This window comes from Scyliorhinus canicula, chromosome 9 (genome assembly GCF_902713615.1).
Source record: "Scyliorhinus canicula chromosome 9, sScyCan1.1, whole genome shotgun sequence".
NCBI lineage: Eukaryota > Metazoa > Chordata > Chondrichthyes > Carcharhiniformes > Scyliorhinidae > Scyliorhinus > Scyliorhinus canicula.
The window spans coordinates 111,950,872-111,969,451 of record NC_052154.1 but is presented as its reverse complement, the minus strand read 5'-3'; the positions used below and the strand labels follow the sequence as shown (position 1 = coordinate 111,969,451).

General features: G+C 42.1%; 1 protein-coding gene across 8 annotated transcripts in view; it reads left to right on the top strand.

Annotated features, from left to right (window-relative positions):
• Positions 1 to 18,580, top strand: part of prdm11 (PR domain containing 11) — a 197,685-nt gene that overhangs the window by 91,404 nt on the left and 87,701 nt on the right. For all 8 annotated transcript variants that reach the window (XM_038807408.1, XM_038807402.1, XM_038807401.1 and 5 more), the window contains one exon: positions 3,041 to 3,228. In XM_038807408.1, coding sequence (XP_038663336.1) covers positions 3,041 to 3,228 — 188 coding nt within the window. The remainder of the gene's footprint in view (positions 1 to 3,040; positions 3,229 to 18,580) is intronic.

Here is an 18,580-nt window from a genome sequence, read left to right as displayed (position 1 = left end):
TTTATGCCATGAACTGATTCAACAACACCCATTAATACCCTTAATCAATATATTCCTAAATAGCATACCTTTTCAAGGGAGTTTTGCGTCACCTACTACCATCAGCAATTTAGCTGTCTCCATGTCTCTTGGATTATCTATTTGTTTCCCTTCGGACAAAGATCTGGAGACCTCACTGTAAATACAAAATCCTTTTGATTTTTGCCAATAGTAAATATTGTTGAAGCTACAGTTTGTCACCAGCGCCACCTACTGGTAGAACATTTCTGTGCTCAAACCATGTATTCGCACAAATGTGTTTTATGGGTTTTAACCTACAGTAATCTGCCTTCACATGTCCTCTCTTAGAATCATAGAATCCCTACAGTGTAGAAGGAGGTCGTCTGGCCCATCGGGGGATCTTGACAAATACATGAATAGGATGGGAATAGAGGGATACGGACCCTGGAAGTTTAGAAGATTTTAGTTTAGATGGGCAGCATGGTCAGCACAGGCTTGGAGGGCCGAAGGGCCTGTTCTTGCGCTGTACCTTTCTTTGTTGAGTCTGCACCAACCCTCTGAAGGAAGACCCTACCTAGGCCCACCCCCCTGCCCTATCTCTGTAACCCCATAACCTCACCTAACTGTTGGACACTAAGGGGAAATTTAGAAGGGTCAATCCACGTGGACTGCACATCTTTGGACTGTGGGAGGAAACCGAAGGGTGGGGTGGGATGGGGGTCGCGGTTGGTGGTCCTGGAGTCTGCTTTGAGTGCTCAGTAAGTCTGCTGTCTGTATTGTGTGAGTCTGCTTTCAGTGCTGTTTGACAATGCAATCCGGGGTGAGGTGTCTGTGGGGCACATGGGATTATGATGAGAGTCAAGGAGCCAGGCCTAATAGGCTGGGTGGCTAAGACTCCGAAAGAGAAAGCAACAGCAGTTTTTCTTCTATTAGAAGCTTTATAGTCTTTTAGGTGGGATCTTATTCCTGAAAGGGATAATGTTTTAAAATTCTTCCATGAACATTACCTCTAATGTTTTCAAAATCTTGCCATACCATCTATCAAATACTGTTTCTTTCTCTCAAGCAAGATCCACATAAGTCTGATTCTGTCTTTTCCTCAGATTTCTAAACTTTTGCTTGTAAGCTTCTGGAACTAATTCTTGCGCATTAAGCACATCAGTCTTACGCATATCATAATCTGCAGATTGTTCATTTGCAACGGTTGAATAAATTGGACGTAGATGAAAATATGGAACTCGAAACAAAAAAGATCAGCCATGGCAGAGAAGGCTTGAGGAGTTGAATGGCCTGCTCCTAATTTGCATGTTCGTATGTAAACCGCCGATGCTTTCCCTATCAAACACTTTATAATAGAAATATCTAAATTTCTCTAGATCATTGAAGCAATTTCCTTGAATTATACAAATGCATTGCAATTCCTTCCTCATTGAATTTAACCACTGAGCAAATATTCTTTCCAAAGGCAGTGGCGTAACTGAGTTTGAATCTCGCCACGGAAAATGGTGGAATTTTAATTCGATGAAAATGTGGAATTCAAAGTCTAATGATGACCATGAAACCATTGTCGATTGTTATAAAAACCCATCTGGTTCACTAATGTCCTTTAGGGAAGGAAATCTGTCATCCTTACCTGATATGGCCTACATGTGACTCCAGACCCACAGCTATGTGGTTGACTCTTAAAATACCCTCAGGGATGGGCAATAAATACTGGCCCAGCCAGAGACGCACATCCCATGAACAAATTTTTAAAAAATCAAATGAGGAGTTAAAATTGACTCACCATCAAATCCCCCGCTACTCCTTGTTTGCATAATCAAAACCTTATTCTGTTGAGATCAAATTCCCTTGCTTTCTTTCCTTTCTGGAATTCAACATTTTCCCTTTCTAATTTTTCCTTTTCTCTTTCCCTTAGAAACTCAAGTTCAAGTTTTGTATTTCTCTTCCTTTTTCTCTTTCTTTCTTATCACTTTTGGATTCAAGTCTTTTAATTCATGTTTCTTTCTCTAACACCTTTTGCTTAATTTCTAACTAAATGCTGACAAACTAGACCTGCATTTTATCTGCATTAGTCTTTTCTCCCCAAGATTCAGAGGTTGAACCAATATCTCTACACTTTCTATTTTTAGCACCTACTTTTAAATCTATTTCGTCCAACTTTTCTGCTATTGCCTTCAACTGCCGAAAGGGTAGTCTTGTGCCGTAGTGAGTAAAGTCCCTGCCTCTGAGCTGGAAGCTCCAGGTTCAAGTCCGTTTCCAGGGCTTTATGACCAAGGAAGATGTATTCAAAAAGTAGTAAATGCTTCCAACATACATCAAAGACTGGTGGTAAGAACGGAAAGAGTCCTGGTTAGCCATGTCTTCTGATGTGAATATCTGCATCTGCTTCCCAGTAAGACAACCTGGGTTCCCCTTTAACAACCAAGCCACCCAAACTTGTTGTGCCGAATTCAGAACAGATCTAATCAAATGGTGGAGAAGGGCCAAATGGCCTACTCCTGTTCCTAAACGCTAGGTCTCATGACCATTTAATTCCTTAATTTTACCACAAATTACAGAGACGGTCGCAAAACAAAACAATCTTATGAACTCTGTATTTATAACAAGAGGGGAGAGAAGAGGATTTCAACCTGAATCCTAGCAATGCAAGTTTCTTCTTTAGAACATTACCAGGAACAAAGTGCTGTGATTGTTTTAAATTATGAGCCAAGATAGAAGAATTGAAGGGACTTCCTTAATTTAGCAACTTATTAGTAGAATTCTAGTCCGTTCCTTAGATGTAGCTAATGCCGCTGCTCAATTCCTCCACCAGCAAATACACATTTTATTTCACAATGAAGCACCTTCCTCATTCTGGCTGAAGTGAGCAGATTTGCAGCCAAAAAGAAAGCCAAATTTAAAAATGTCTTCCCATTGAGATTGAAATTCCACCCAATTGGTCAAGAATTCAGAGCTCAGACATCAATCTTATTTATGATGAGAGTATATATTCTAGAAGCACTGATTGCATGTTTTTAGAAGTATTGTTCTGTTGTAGGTATGTAGTTATATCAAGAGAAGAAAATGAACAGAACCTCATGGCGTTTCAGCACGATGAGAAGATTTATTTCCGAGTGTGTAGAGACATTCACCCTGGAGAGAGGCTAAGAATTTGGTATAGTGATGATTACATGAAACGTCTCCATGCAACTACACAGGACACAGTGGACAGAAGTCTCCTAACTGGTAGGTACTTTATGCAATAAAAATAAGAATCAGCTGGAATTGATAGCAGGATTTACCATTTTGGTGAATTAGCACTGTTACAATATGTAATTTTTACAACAAATTATTTCTGTTTTTGGTGGCTAGGAATAATAGGAATCATAATTCAAAATTGGTTTAAACATATTTTTGCTGAGAGTCTTTGTTTACACATTGAAAATGACCCACCCCAGAACCATTGTGGTACTGGTTTGTGAAGCATATTAAAGTACAGTGTGATCTAATAATGTTAGCCATTGGTGCTAGATTGTGTGGGTATTCAACAAAATATCTGGCAACTTTTATTTGTAGAATATCAATTGCATAAATTTTAAATTTATAAAACTATAAATCATAATCCAATGGATATGGTGATTCTTTAAAGTCTCATGGATTCCCTTTGGTAAAAACTTAACATAGCCTCTGGACCCGATTATTTCCTGTTGTGTTATATTACCTGATTCAAGTATGTCAATATGCTATACGGTTGCCCCTGAGACTAAACCTTGTATTGATCACTGGCTATTAAAATTGTCGTTTCTAAACAGTAAGTTTTTTTTAGCAAAAGTGTGTTGTTGAAAAATCAATGCTATGTACCTCAGGGATAGGAGACTGTTAGCACTGCCAACATGTTACTTTTGTTTTTAATAAGTATTACAATATTTATTGTACAGGGAAGGCACAGCTTTTATTTGAAAGCTTCTGCAGTAACTGATGAAAATATTACAGCGCTACTCAGTTATAGAAAGCTGTCAAAATGACCGTTTCTTATGTAATTAGGGCAGTTTGTGGAAGGATATAAAATGTGTTCTGTTTCTGCAAAACTATAATGAAAAGTTGAGGCTTGTAATTAAAGTCCAGCAAGCAAGTGGCTCATGCAGGCCTGGCTCATAGTGGGACCACCCTGGACCACCACATACCATTGTATCTTTTGCTTTTTCCAGTGCTTTATCAGTTATTTCTATTGTCAATATAAGATAGTCTAATGGTTTTATTCTGTTTGTTTTTGGTATGGCAGAAGGCTGCTTCATGCTCTTTGCAGAAGTGGTATATGGCAGCCTATTTCTGTACAATATAAAGGGGATCTGCTTTGTTTGTAAAGGTAGAAAATTAAATTTAAATGTTTGATTACTTTTTTACAGCAATATTAGTGATTTTGTTGCAAATAGTGTGAAACATTTAGTGTGAGGGAATGCTTTTTAAGGGATATTATCCTTGGGATTGTGCATGAGGAAAAGTTACCAGCTTCAGACCAGTTCATTGTAAAAAAAAATGGTCACATCCAATCCACACATACAATATAAAATAATCCATAATTCTTTTATTTGGGAGGTTATTTGTCAAATTCAAGAAGTATTATAAACTCAAAGCTTATTGCCAGATTTATATTAAATAACAACTATTTTTATTCTACATAACAAAATTTAATAAATGTACCTTTATTATTCGCTCCAGAGAGAGTGGGGCTAAACCTCTGATACTTTAAATTATTCAGAAATGCTATTATAGAATAAGTCACTAAATAGTGTATTTTAATTATTAGTTTCTTTTCTTAAAGGATTTAAAAATTTACTGAGATAGATAATGGGACAGTTTTCCCACATTTTTTATTCTCTGTCAATCACTTCTAGGTCAGAGAATGTATATATCAGGTGCAGAGTAAAAGATCTTCTTCATTTCCATTTGAACAATATTACATACCTTAAATTTAGTCACTCTGACCACCACCAGAGTGATATTTACACACTTGGCATTTTTTATGGCCTTTCTGAATGAGATTAATAATGTGTAATATTCTGGGCAGCTTCATGTTGGATCTATGGTTACTGGAAGCTGTGAAATTACCTTTCTAATGATGGCAGGTCTAAACAAAACACAGAACCTTAAACTTGGTGTCAGCTGATGAATGGGGCTCCTGTCTAGCCCACTGAATGTAATTAAGGAGGGATTGCCAAGTAGGAAAGATGATGGGAAATTGGTGCCTCAAACCTTTAAAAATACTTGGTGTCTCCTTGGCATAAGATCCAATTATAACTGAGCCCTTTGCATAATTTGGACCTGCACTTTCTAACTATATAGCTATATAGCTTATGCAGAGCTGGGACCTGAATAGTTTGGGAATTAAATAAGTCTCCTAAATATTCCAGTGAAAATCCTGTTATTTGGGTTAAGATGAACTGTGACTGAGCCTCGTAATTTACCATTATTGACAAATAATTAATGTAGAATATAGTGTTAGGAGCCACCTGTTATTACTGCAGTTGTATAAAACCGTTTTATGATCGTTGGTTACTGAAACAAAGTTTAACACATATTCACATGTTATAGTAGGAAAGGAACATGTTGTAGTAGGAATAGTAGAATAGCACAATAATCCTGTAATCACTGGCCCAGATTTTGTGACTGGTGGTGAAGTGACAAAGCTCCCTGTTGACTTCAAAGAATGTTGTTCAAAGATCTAACAACCTATTTGTAGCAGATTTCACCTTTTTAATATTAATTTGAGTCTGGCACCAATGACAGGGGATCTTTGCTTTCCAGAAACAGTGATATCATCGCTAGCTAAATAACCAATCATTTTGAAACATTCTCCCAGACAGAAAATCGGGAAATAAAATGTACTAATAATCCTCTGTTTTTAATCCTTTTTGCAGGGTGAGATAAAGATGGGAACATTACATATGTTGTTAAGGCAGAAGCCAAAATAAAATTTTAAAAATGATATTAAAAACACCTGGAATAATAATGGAGAAATTTGACGTTGACACATATAAAATTGTTTTTTCTGGACCGCAGAGGTTGTTCATTCATAATTATGACTTTGTACGCCATGAAAAATAGTTACGCCTCATCAACAAGGCATAACTTTTTGAGGGTTTTTTAAAGTGCGATTAGAGCTTAAGAGGTGGAAGCTCACAATATAGCCAAATTATTTCTAAAGATTTCCATTTATGGGGACTTCCAACAACTCATCCTGTGGAGGACATAAGAAATTACTGACAGCAATTTCTCGATTTCCACATTTGACTGCATGTTCAAATGCCAGAAATCCCTGTTGGTTTCTGTGTGCAATGATGGTGAACGTTGCCAATTTCGGCATTACAGTCGCATAATCGGAGCCATGTTTATTCTCTGGGTGCCATTGAATGGCATATATAGAATGGCCAAACTACAGAATGTGAAGCTAAATAAGCTGTGAAATGACAGCTGCTTGTCTTATTAATTGTCATTGCAATTACTTATCCTGTTGGAATTACCACAGAAAAAGCACTGACAGGGAATAAGACACATGGATTTGTGTGTTCAGCCTTGGTGTAAACAAGTCTTACTTTTCCTCATCTAAATACTCAAACTCTATCATCCTTTTTTTTTCTTTTTTTTTTATAAGTTTAGAGTACCCAATTCATTTTTTCCAATTAAGGGGCAATTTAGAGTGGCCAATCCACCTACTCTGCACATCTTTGGGTTGTGGGGGCGAAACCCACGCAAACACGGGGAGAATGTGCAAAATCCACATGGACAGTGATCCAGAGCCGGGATTGAACCTGAGACCTCGGCGCTGTGAGGAAGCAATGCGCCACCGTGCTGCCCACCTATCATCCTTAAAATGGTACTGAAGGAAAGAGGCTCCCCATTTTTAATAGTTAATTTTCAGTGCTGGAGAAGTTGATTGGTGGCAACTAACAAATATCAAGCTATTAAGAGAATAGTTTGGGTTGAAATTACAACATTTTATTTTCTATAGCACGTTTAGTTTATAAATATCACCCAAATGTTACCAACTTCACCTCGTTCATTGCATTTCAACAGACAGCAAATGCCTTCATAAGGGAATACTGAGCATTAAGAAGTTTTCTAATAAATCTATTTAATAATGGAGGAACATATGTATTTTGAAAGCTGCAAATGAAATTTAATACCATAATATCCTTTAAAAGTGGATTTGGCCTTTAAATATTTATCTCAGTTCTTTACTTTTCTAAATTAATTTAAAAAGAAACTAACTAGATATCTTACATGCAAATATTTGGAGTCAGATTTAATTGTATGTGTAAGAATGTTGCATCAAATTGTATGTAATATAGACAATGCTAAAGAAGTAAACATTGAACCTAAGTGCACAGAGAATATTTATTGTTTCATGTTGTGTAACTTATTTTTCAAATGTTCTGGTTGCGAGTTATAGATTGACGGAAATTCTATTCATTTGATGTGAAATTAGATCCTGTCTTACTGGACGTTTTATAAAATAATAAATAGGTCATTTTTTATTAGGGTAAAATTAAGTATGAACCCATTTTTTTCAAAAAGGTTTTCAGTGACTTGCAGGATTTGTAAATCACTGTTTAATTTTTCTGATTTACCATTTATTTTAAGTCTAGATGCCTGTGGTTGCAGTAAATGCTCCATTATTTTAATGTAAACCGTGCTACTTGCATCTGCACAGCATCCATGTAGAGACACGATTTAGTAACCATTTCCACTTGTCATGGTTGTCTTGTGTATCAAAATGGTTTAATGTTTTCAGTTTTGTGCATTCCCTTTGTAGTTTGATGCATGTATTGTGAATTTTATTGTTTTCAAAATCACACAACAGTGTGGGCATAAAGAATTAGTGATGTTTAACTTTCATGACTTTAAAGCAAAATGTTTCACTTTTGTGCAAAAATATTTTGTTGTGTGAATTAAGACATCCAGAAATACTCAGTGGTAATTAGAAGTAACAAGATTTATGAATTGTGTTAAAGCACCTACAAGAAAGCATCAGAACTTAAGGGTTTAAGAAAATTCTATATTTAAAAATGGGTAATGCTGGGAAGCATGTTGAAGCCATGATGTACTTTTGGGATTAGATGACATTTTAAACCTGTCAAGATCCGCTGTCACAGAACTCTGGTGTATATTTCCCCTTGAAACTACAGTGGAGTATTACACCAGCATTGCTTGCCGTTTAATTCACATAGTACAATGATGCTTATCTAAAATCACAAAATTTTATTGTGCTAGTCCACACACTTAGCCATTTGTCATGACTCCTTTTGTTAATCTTCTAAACAGACATCTGGTAAAAGAAGCTGGAGCCAGTCTGTCTTAAACATTGGGTTTATTGACAAACCCAGGAAAACATAAGTGAAGACTACTTTTCCCTTCTACCCAGTTTCTCCCCAACACAGATGGAAGCTGGTTCTTATACACATGTCCGAACCTTTTCCCAATTAGTATTAGCAGCTCTTAATCACCACTAGAACATGCACTCAATTGTCACAACATTTGCAACCCTTTGCTACCAATGACGAGTACCAATAAAAATGAAATTTTGGGCCTCACGGTAGCATGGTGGTTAGCATCAATGCTTCACAGCTCCAGGATCCCAGGTTCGATTCCCGGCTGGGTCACTGTCTGTGTGGAGTCTGCACGTCCTCCCCGTGTGTGCGTGGGTTTCCTCCGGGTGCTCCGGTTTCCTCCCACAGTCCAAAGATGTGCGGGTTAGGTGGATTGGCCATGCTAAATTGCCCGTAGTGTAACGTTAATGGGGGGATTGTTGGGTATACGGGTTACGTGGGTTTAAGTAGGGTGATCATTGCTCGGCACAACATCGAGGGCCGAAGGGCCTGTTCTGTGCTGTACTGTTCTATGTTCTATGAAACAAAATTGGTCCATGAATTTTAACATTATGGGCATGATTCTCCCCAAAACTTTCTAAGTTAATTTGTGGCTGGAGTATCCCGCCGGCTCTGCCAGCAAGTTCCCTACCGCTATTCGATGACACTTAGTCACTTTTTTGAGCCTTGGGGAGTTTCTCATGGGTTTAGCCCACACTTATGAATTTGTTTTAGCACTGGGGAGCTGAACTCCGAGATTGGGCCGCCGTTTTGAAAGTGTGCCCCGATCTTTAAGTGAGCTTATGGGTCCCCCACACCCCCCACCCATGGGCAATGTCACCCCCCACACACATGGACATAACCCCACACCTCCGAAGTGAGGACACCCTGCAATGGCATATCCCTCTTCAGGCCCCCTTACAGCGCCCCTTCCCTTCCAGGACCCCCATCCGTCACCCCTCCAAGCTCCCCTACTTGCCTGCCCTGTTCTCTCCCACCTTCATTTCATGGGAATGGCCCCCCTCAGCCCCTGACCCCTGTACTGGCACCCAGGCAGTGCTCCTGATGACTTGGCTGTGCCATTCGGTCGCTTTGGCAGTGCCAGGGCAGTAGTGCCAAGGTGTCAGCTGGGCAGTGCCAAGGTGCCCATGTTCCAGGGGGAGGGCCAGGGAGCCATTCTGCACTTACTCTGACCACCTCGGGGTCTCCAAGGACCCGGGAGACCCCCACCCCCCCCCGGGTGCCATTCAACCTGGTCCACGTTGTTGTGGACCAGCACTGAACGGCGTCCGGCTGCAGCCTTCCTGGGGAGACCAGAGAATAGGCCAGTGGATTCTGGGTAGGTAGGTTGTAAGTAGGGTTACGGCCTACTTCTGCCAGTGGCATTTGGCCCCACCCATTTTGGGTGGAGTTCCAACTCGAACGTCTTGTAGGACTTCGGTAAATCTCACAAGGCATGGAGCCTATCGGGAGGTCCATTGGAGGGCTCTCCCGAGATTCTTCAGCTGCGTTGTGCTCTTGTTTGAGCCCAACGCAGCAAGAGAATCGCGCCCTATATGTTATAAAAAAATAACAGAAGCAGGCGTGCATGACTATCACATAACATTTGGCGCAGGGAAAGGAGGCTGGAGCGACGTTCACGATTGCGCGAGCACTTGGGTTCCATTTTGAAGAATCGCCCCCCATTGTGTGCCTTAAATAGATGCAAACACAAAATAACCTGCAGAGGAACTGTGGCGAAACACTCTTCTCTACTCCAAAGAATATAGACCCAATTTATCTAGCCTCTCATCATAGGACAACCGTCTCCTCCCTGGAACCAATCTAGTAACCCTTTATTGTGCCATCTCCAATGCAAGTATATCCTTCCTTCAATACAGAGACCAAAACTGAACACTGGTCCAAGTGTTGTTTTGTCAAAGTCTACCATTGTAGAAAGCCTTATTCTTGCATTCCAATCTCCTTGAAAATTCCATTTGCCTGCCTCTTTTAAAAAAAAATATTTTTATTGCCATTTTTCAATTTTTGCTGAATAATTTAACGAATAGCGCACCTGATATTTACATGTTGTAATACTTTTTAACATACATTCTCCCGCTTCCGCCCTGGGTGTCATACTACTGAACTCCGCTCCTTTTTTCTGTGTTTTTTGTTGTTGACCTTGTGGGTTCGGGTGGGTGGGGATTTCCTGCCCCCTCCCCTCTTCCCTCTTTCCCCTTGTTTCGCTCTGTGACTCCCTTGGGTTCCCTCCTCATCTCCTCCTCCCTTTGCTCTTCCTCATTGCATGCATTTTTGTCTGCTCTCCCCTGTCTCCCCCTCTTGGGAGTGCTTGGCCGGGCATCCCAAGCATACTTGCCTATGGCCTGCGATATTTTCTGGCAGAAGGCCATGTCGGCCAAGAGGCCTGTCTCCAACCTCACATCCATGTAATGTGGAGTGTGGTCAGAGATGACTGTTGCAGAATATTCCCCTCCTACTATTCCTGGAAGCACCGATTTTCCCACTGCAAAGAAGTCTATCCTTGAATATGCTTTGTGCACCGGTGAAAAGAACAAGAATTCCCTCTCACCGGGTTGTAGAAACCGCCATGGGTCCACCGCCCCCATCTGCTCCATGAATGCTCTCAGTTCCCTAGCCATGCCTGTCTTTTTCCCCGTTCTGGGGTTTAATTAGTCCGTCATAGAGGGTCCTGTACACAGTTGAAGTCACCCCTCATGATCAGTTAGTGTATGTCAATGTCGGGGATTTCCGCCATGGTCTTCTTTATAAAGTCTCTGTCGTACCAGTTGGGAGCATACAGAACTATTGGTGCTCCGTCCAGGACTGACCATGACGTACCGTCCCCATTGGTGCGAAAACGTCTTTGCTGCTGTAAACTTCGTCCTCTTACTAATCAGTATGGCTACTCCCCTAGCCCTCATCCCGTAACATGAATGGTATGTCTGTCTCACCCAGCCCTTTCTTACCCGCAGTTGGTCCTCCCTCAGGTGTGTCTTCTGCAGGACGATTATGTCCTGGGCTGTTAGGTCCCCTGACATTCCAGGTGATAATTCTGAAGGAGGGTTTCTGTCTCCCACTCCTGCCATACCTACCTGGTGGATGCGCCCCTGCACTCTGGGGTTTCCCTTTTTTAGGAGGCCATCCAAAATGCCGCAGTTACCACACTCACCAGGATGGCGGGCCCCAGTGCTCCAGGGTTTCCCTTCTCCAGGGGGCACCCAACATGGCCACCAACTATATCCGGGTTTTTCAAAGTGAGGGTCGCAACCCGTGGGTGGGTCGTAAGCGGGTGTCAGAAGGGTCGCGGAGCCCACAGCCGGTAACAATATTGTATTTCATAGGGAGAAGCCGCTCCCCTGGAAGAACAAGAGTTTAACAAGCCATTAACTGGGTACGAAGCGCCGAGGTGATGTGCCGTACCCGCCAGCACTCCCGCTCAAGCGGCCTTGCATCCAGCTACCTGCCAAGTTTCTCTCAGCGACTGCCCAACTCCGGGCAGAGCTGCCACATGAAAGCTATGTTCAAAGTCCGCCCTCCTCCCAACAGCACCATTCACCCCCCTCCCCTGCCAGTTAGCACAGCAACAATTCCTGGGTGTTAGCATTTTTGCCGGAAGCACAAAGGAATCTTTGATTGAAAGCAGGTGGGAAGATGTTTCATTTTCTTGTCCTTGCAGCTGCAACAGACTTTGGGGCCGAATATCAAATTCACACGTTTGCCTGACAGTGAGCAAATTATTCCGTCAGTGGCAGTTTTTAAAAAAAACATGCGTCACTCGCAACAGATTGGAATAAAATTACATTTTCACAGCGTGTTTCCTTTTTGGTTTGAATGAGCTTTGTTCTAATCTATATAATTGGAAAGTCTTCTGAAAAGCAATTCTGACGGGCAATATACACTTGTCATGCCGTGAAGAGAAGGCGCAAATTCTGTGTGCAAGCTCCCTGCATATTGGTGAACATGATACAGCTGGTGGTTTGTATTGGATAGAATGTTTTCTACAAGCAGGGGTGTGGAGCTGATGTTGGACTGCTTTGTGAAAATTGAAACATTGCAAAACCTAGACTGCTCTGGGGAAAGGAATATTGGTGTCGCTCACTGGTTACCTGATTTAGATTTTGAAAAGGTGAATGTTCTCAATCTCCAGTTTGAGTCTTTTGGGGGCGGGGGTGCAAAATAGGGGGTCCTAACAGGCGTGAGGCTTGATAGGACCGGCCGAGGTTCTTCGGCATCGGAGGCGTCGGGCAAGGCAGCCAAATCCTCAATGGAGAAAATACCCAGCAAGAAGCTGCGGCTGCTCCTCTGCTTCGTGGGAGTCGTTGTCTGTTACTTTTATTCCTGGATTTTACAACAGATGGTGTAAGTACTTGGTGGCCAAAACAGGGAGCACCCAGTGAAAATAGGCCATTCATGGATCATATACGCAAAATGTCCTTCAACCAAGGATTAATGATTCATTAAGGTGGAATACCTCCTGCGTCTCGTGTGGCCCTGGACAGTGCACATTCATAGATAGGAGGACGCATGCCTCATCCTGTCCTCACTCAATTCTGGCACAAAATCAATGCACCAGGAGCTACAGCATAGTGGATGCAAACAGGAAAACTAAATGATTTTCCTGCCCTTCCTTGCCTAGGGCAAGAAAACCTTGCTGTCCTAAACACTGCCTTGACTCAGGGTAGACTGGGAAAGCAAATGTGGCATTGTTCCCAAAGGTTGGCCAGCGTGTGTCCCGAAGATCGGTCAGTTGACAAACGTGGGTCCCGGGAAAAAAAGTTTTAAAAACACTGAACTATGTGTGCGCCACATGGGTGCGCCCCTGCACTCCGGGGTCTCCCTTTGCCCAGGGACCCTCCAAAGTGGCTGCTTGCGGCACCATCTTGTTTCATCTTGCTCTCTACCAGCCTAAGCCAATTCAAGAACCAACTCTTTTTTTTCCAGTCCTGTTCCCTACGTGTTCCTTCCCCCCCCTCCCCTTCTCTGCGTCGCACCCTCCCTGTTTCCCCTCCCTGTCCCTCCCCCCAGCCAGGTACTCCCTCCCTGCCAGGAGGTGCGACGCACCCCCCCCCCCCCCCCTCCCCCCCCCCTTGCTATCTGTCTTCCTGTGCTAGCTTTCCCTGCAACTGTGGTGGCTCCCCTCCTCGGGCTGGTCTAGCGCCTAACTTATGCCCACTTACTGCCCGCTTTCTCTGCCTATACCTGCATTCCCCTGTTCTCGCTCTATCCTGTGACCTGGTTTTTTGAGCTGAACGAGGCAGTACAGTCCCATGCAAACATGATAACTGTCCAATGAGTCTCTATTTCTTTAGCGCTCCTCCTGTGATCAACCTTCATCGCTGCCTCACCTGTCCCTTGTCTAGGCCGCTGGTCTGCACAAATTTGTTTGCCTCTGCCGGAGTAGTGAAGTAGTGCTCTTTGTTCGGGTACGTGACCCAGAGCCTGGCTGGGAACAGCATACCAAATCGCACCCCGTTCTTCTATAAGGCCGACTTTGCCTGGTTAAACTCAGCCCTGCGTTTTGCCAGATCTGTCCCAATGTCTTGGTAAACTCAGATTTTATGGCCTTCCAATGTGCTCGCTCTAGTCTGTCTTGCCCACCACAGGATTCTCTCCCTGTCCTGATATCGGTGCAGCTTCGCTATGATCGCTCTCAGCTGCTCCCCCACCTTGGGTTTCGGCCTGAGTGACCACTGTGCCCTGTCAAGTTCTGGGGGACTGGGGAAGATGTCTCTCCCGATTAGGTTGCCCAGTATTTGGGCGACGTAGTCCGTCGGGTCTCTACCCTCGATGCTTTCTGGCAGACCTACTATCCAAATGTTCTGTCATCAGGACCTGTTTTCCTGGTCCTTGACTTTCCCCTTTAAGCTCTCTTGGGCCGCCATCAACCTTTTAACTTCTGCCCCGTGAGTCTGTCGGCTCATCTGCCTTTCCGCTACTTCTGCCGGCTCTTCGACCCCTTGACTTCCCGTTTGCTGGCATTTTTTTTGTGGTTGTTTTCTTTTCTCCGTTGAGGTTAATCTGCCTTCAAATGTTCGGGCAAAATACGCCTAAAAGTACTGGTTCTGGTTCGGAGGAGAGCCACTTGATGTGCGTCCGCTCAGCACGTCACCATCACCTGAAGTCCCATGTGCCTTCCTAATTGGTTTTTGTACTTGCATGCTAACTTTCTCTGTTCCTTGTACGAATATAGCTACATCCTTCTGACAATCAAAATTTACACGTTTTGTGCCTTTAAAAAAAAATAACCATCTATCTTTTCAAGCTACCAAAATGAATAACCTCACACTTCCCCACATTATACTCCATCTGCCATCTGTTGTCCACTCACTTTAATCTGTCTGTCTCTTTGCAGCCTCTTTGTGTCTTCTTCATAGCTTGCATTCCCACCTAACTTTGTATTGACAGCAAACTTTGATACATGCCTCTTTGTCTAGGTTATTCATATCGATTGTAAATAGCTCAAGCTGCAGTACTGATCCTTGTGACACTCCACTAGTTACAGGCTACCAATTTGAAAATGCCTCCTTTATCCCTTTTTGCTTCCTGTCCATTAATCAATCCTCTATCCATAGAAGTACATTAGCCCCAACTCCATGAACCCTTATCTTTCATATTAACCTTTAGTCTGGCACATTATTGAAAATCCAGCTATAAAACATTTGCAGGGTCCCTCTTTACCTCACTAGCTACATCCTCAAAAAACTTTAATAAATTTGTCAAACATGAATTCCCTTTGTAAACCATGTTGTCTTTGTCTGATCATATTCTGATTTTCAAACTGCATTGATAATAGATTCCAGCATTTTCTTGATGACTGATGTCAGGCTAACTGGCCTGTGGTTCCCTATTTTCTCTCTCCCTCCTTTTTTGAATAGCAGTGTTGAATTTGCTAACATTGAATTCCACTTTAGAATCTAGGGAGTTTTGGAATATAACTCGGAAATCCACCAACTCTCTATCTCTTTTCGAGCTCCAGGATGTAAGTTGCTGGTCCTGGGGATAGTTGGATTTTAGTCCCTTGTTTCTACTGATATCAATCACCTTAATTTTCGTCAATCTTATTAGCCCTTGGTTTACCTTTCATTTTTGGTACCTAATTTGTACTCTTCCACAGTGAAGAGTATCTATTCAATGTCTCTGCCATTTCTTCATTCCCCACTTTATCTGGTCTGTGCCTCGAAGCGACCAATTTATTTTAGATGCTCGCTTTCTTTTTGTCAGAAGCTTGTAAAAGCTTGTACAAATTACTTCTATATTCCTGGCTTGTTCATTCTCATATTCTATTTTAACCCTTTTTAACACCTTTTTGGTGATCCTTTTCTGGTTTCTAAATCACTCCCAATCCTCAGGTTTATTACTACCCTTTGCAGCATTATAGGACTTTTCTTCAATTTAACAATTTAAGCTTCCTTAGTAAGCCACAAATGACTCTTGTTGAGCTTTTGCTTTTTAATGAGTGTTTTTTGTTAAGCATTTTGCATGATCTTTTTCAATGTTTCCATTTTATTTATCGCCAAACCTTTAAACTATTTACCTAATCAATCTTGGCCAATTCTCCCCTCATACCTAAATATAGACTTTGTTTAAGTTTAGAATTCTTATTTGTAATTGGGTTGTGCCACTTTCAAATTTAATATGGAACTCAGTTATATTATGATTGTTATTTCCCAGTGGGTCTTTTAATATGAGATTACTACTTAACCCTGCCTTATTACACTAGCACTACTCCTAGTTGGTTGCGCAATACATTGTTCCAGGAAATTGTCACAAAACCTTTCTACAAACTCATCTTCCAGATCACCTTTGCCACTTTGATTGGTCTAGTCTAATTGAAGATTAAACTCCCTCCCAATTATTACATTACCTTTGTTACACGCATCAATAATTTTTTGCTTAATGCTCTGTCCAACAGTATGCCTACTGTTAGGAGTCTACAAACTACTGCCACCAGCGTTTTATGACCGTTGTTATTCCTAATATCCACCCATACTGATTCTACTTCCTAATATTCTGAGCCAAAATTGTTTCTCACAAATATCCTTATGCCATCCTTTTACTATCATTGCTTTCCACCCTCGTTTTCCATTCTGTTTACCTTTTCAAAATATCGTGTACCTTGGAATATTTATTTTACCAATCCGAGTCAACTTGTAACCAAAGTTGGCATCTAATGATCGCAACGGTGGGTCCATTCCCCAACTGAAGAACCAGAGGCAATCTCATCAATCGTTTCCAGGGGTCCTGTCAGGATTACTTCCTAATCAGGCAGTCTGCAGGCTGCTTTTGGGCTTCCAGACCACTGCAGTGAGCATTTGCTGCAGGATGTTTCCTGCAGGGCAACTGTTCCACCTCTAAGAGCCTCTGGCCATTCAGAGGCTGGGAGCTGTCCAGTATCAGCAGTGCCTACTGTTGGAATTACAATAGGCCTCTTGTAATGAGGTGAGGATTGTCGCAGGAGCCCTAGAACATAGGTATGTTGGTTGGGTTCGCTGGAACCAAGTCAGTGAAGCCCCACGAGCTGGGTGGGGGAAAGGGGGCTGAATTCCTGCGGCGCCATCCCTAGCTGCCAGCAGGTTCCATTGTTGGACATCGGATGCCTGAAAAGAAGAGATCCCCCCCCCCCCCCCCCCCCGATTGATAATAACAGGGGTTTTTGAAATTTGTAAGGATGAAGGTATCAATTCAGTGCCATTTAACCATTTATTATGTTGCTTATATGTTGATTGCAAAGAACTGAGTCCAACTGGTGTTCTTTTAAATAAATTTAGAATACCCAATTAATTTTTTCCAATTAAGGGCAATTTAGCGTGGCCAATCCACCTACCCTACACATCTTTTGGGTGTAGGGGCAAAACCCACGCAAACACGGGGAGAATGTGCAAACTCCACACGGACAGTGACCCAGAGCCAGGATCGAACCTGGGACCTCTGCGCCGTGAGGCAACAGGGCTAACCCACTGCGCCACCGTGCAAGCACACTGGTGTTCTTGAGTTTAAACACGCACTCTGCTTAAAAACCCACCCACGAAAACTATAAAGATGCTTCGAGAGGTAAACACATGTCCCAACCTTCAAAACATATACATGCTCACAGGCATGAAAAATTACAGGTTATACAGTAGTGGAGATTAACTTTTAGCCCAATTAAGATTCAATGATAAACGATAAATCGGGGGGGGGGGGGGAATCTCTTCTTTTCAGGCATCCTATGTCCACTGTTTATGAGTACTTCTCAGTGGTTCATGGCTGAAGCAGCTTTTCCACGGTGGCCTTGAAATTTCAGTGGGTTGATGCTGATGTCGACTGGGGACAGTCTCTTAAACCATAATCTTGTCTTTTACAAAAGTCGATACTTTTGCACCTGCGGTTCCTTTTGATTGAAATTCTCTATCTCTGTGATAGATCCCACAGTATAAAAGAGATAGGTCTCTAAACTTGAGAGGTGGTGTTCCTTACTATTTACAGACACCCAGATAGGCTAAAAGCAACCAGGATTTTGTAATGAAAGACATTTCAAAATAGTGATTCTGGTCACATGACCGCTGCCCCCAATATACTACAGAAGGTAGTTGATTAGTACATGTCTGGTTAGACCTTAGCATGTCTTAATTGTAGTCCACATTGAAAACGTCCAGAAATAGACCAACATGTAGTACCAACATATCAAGCGAACTATGCAGCCGTCTTAAGTGTGTGTTTTTGCTGGCTTTTAAAAGTAATTTGAAAGAAATTCAGTATATCTTTGACTAGCCAATGAAATTAAAGATTAATATTACACATGTACACCGCTAATATCTTTTTCATGGACCTCATTTGTTGATTCACGATTGCTGTTAAACTCTAAATTTCTTCCTGTCCCACTCTGCTTATCTTTACCAACTTCATCTGCTGTTCTATTGTCGCAGCCTTTCTCTTGGATTTCTAAACCTTCTTAACTTTCCCACTTTCTGTTAGTGGTCCTAGTTATTAGATTTGCCAGGACACTGATCCTATCCCAACAGAATAGCTCCCTCTTTCGAGTACTGGTGCTAGTCCCCCATGAATCAAAACCTTTCTTTTCACACCACTCTTACAGCCACGCATTTAATTTTCCTTTGGTATGTTGCTCAAGTAATGATTCAGAAATGATTACCTTTCAGGCTGTGCAAGCCTGAACTCAGCAGAACATCATTACTAGTCCTCCCAAGATTGCTGTTCGTATTTCAGTGTCTTCCAATCTTCATCGCCAAGGC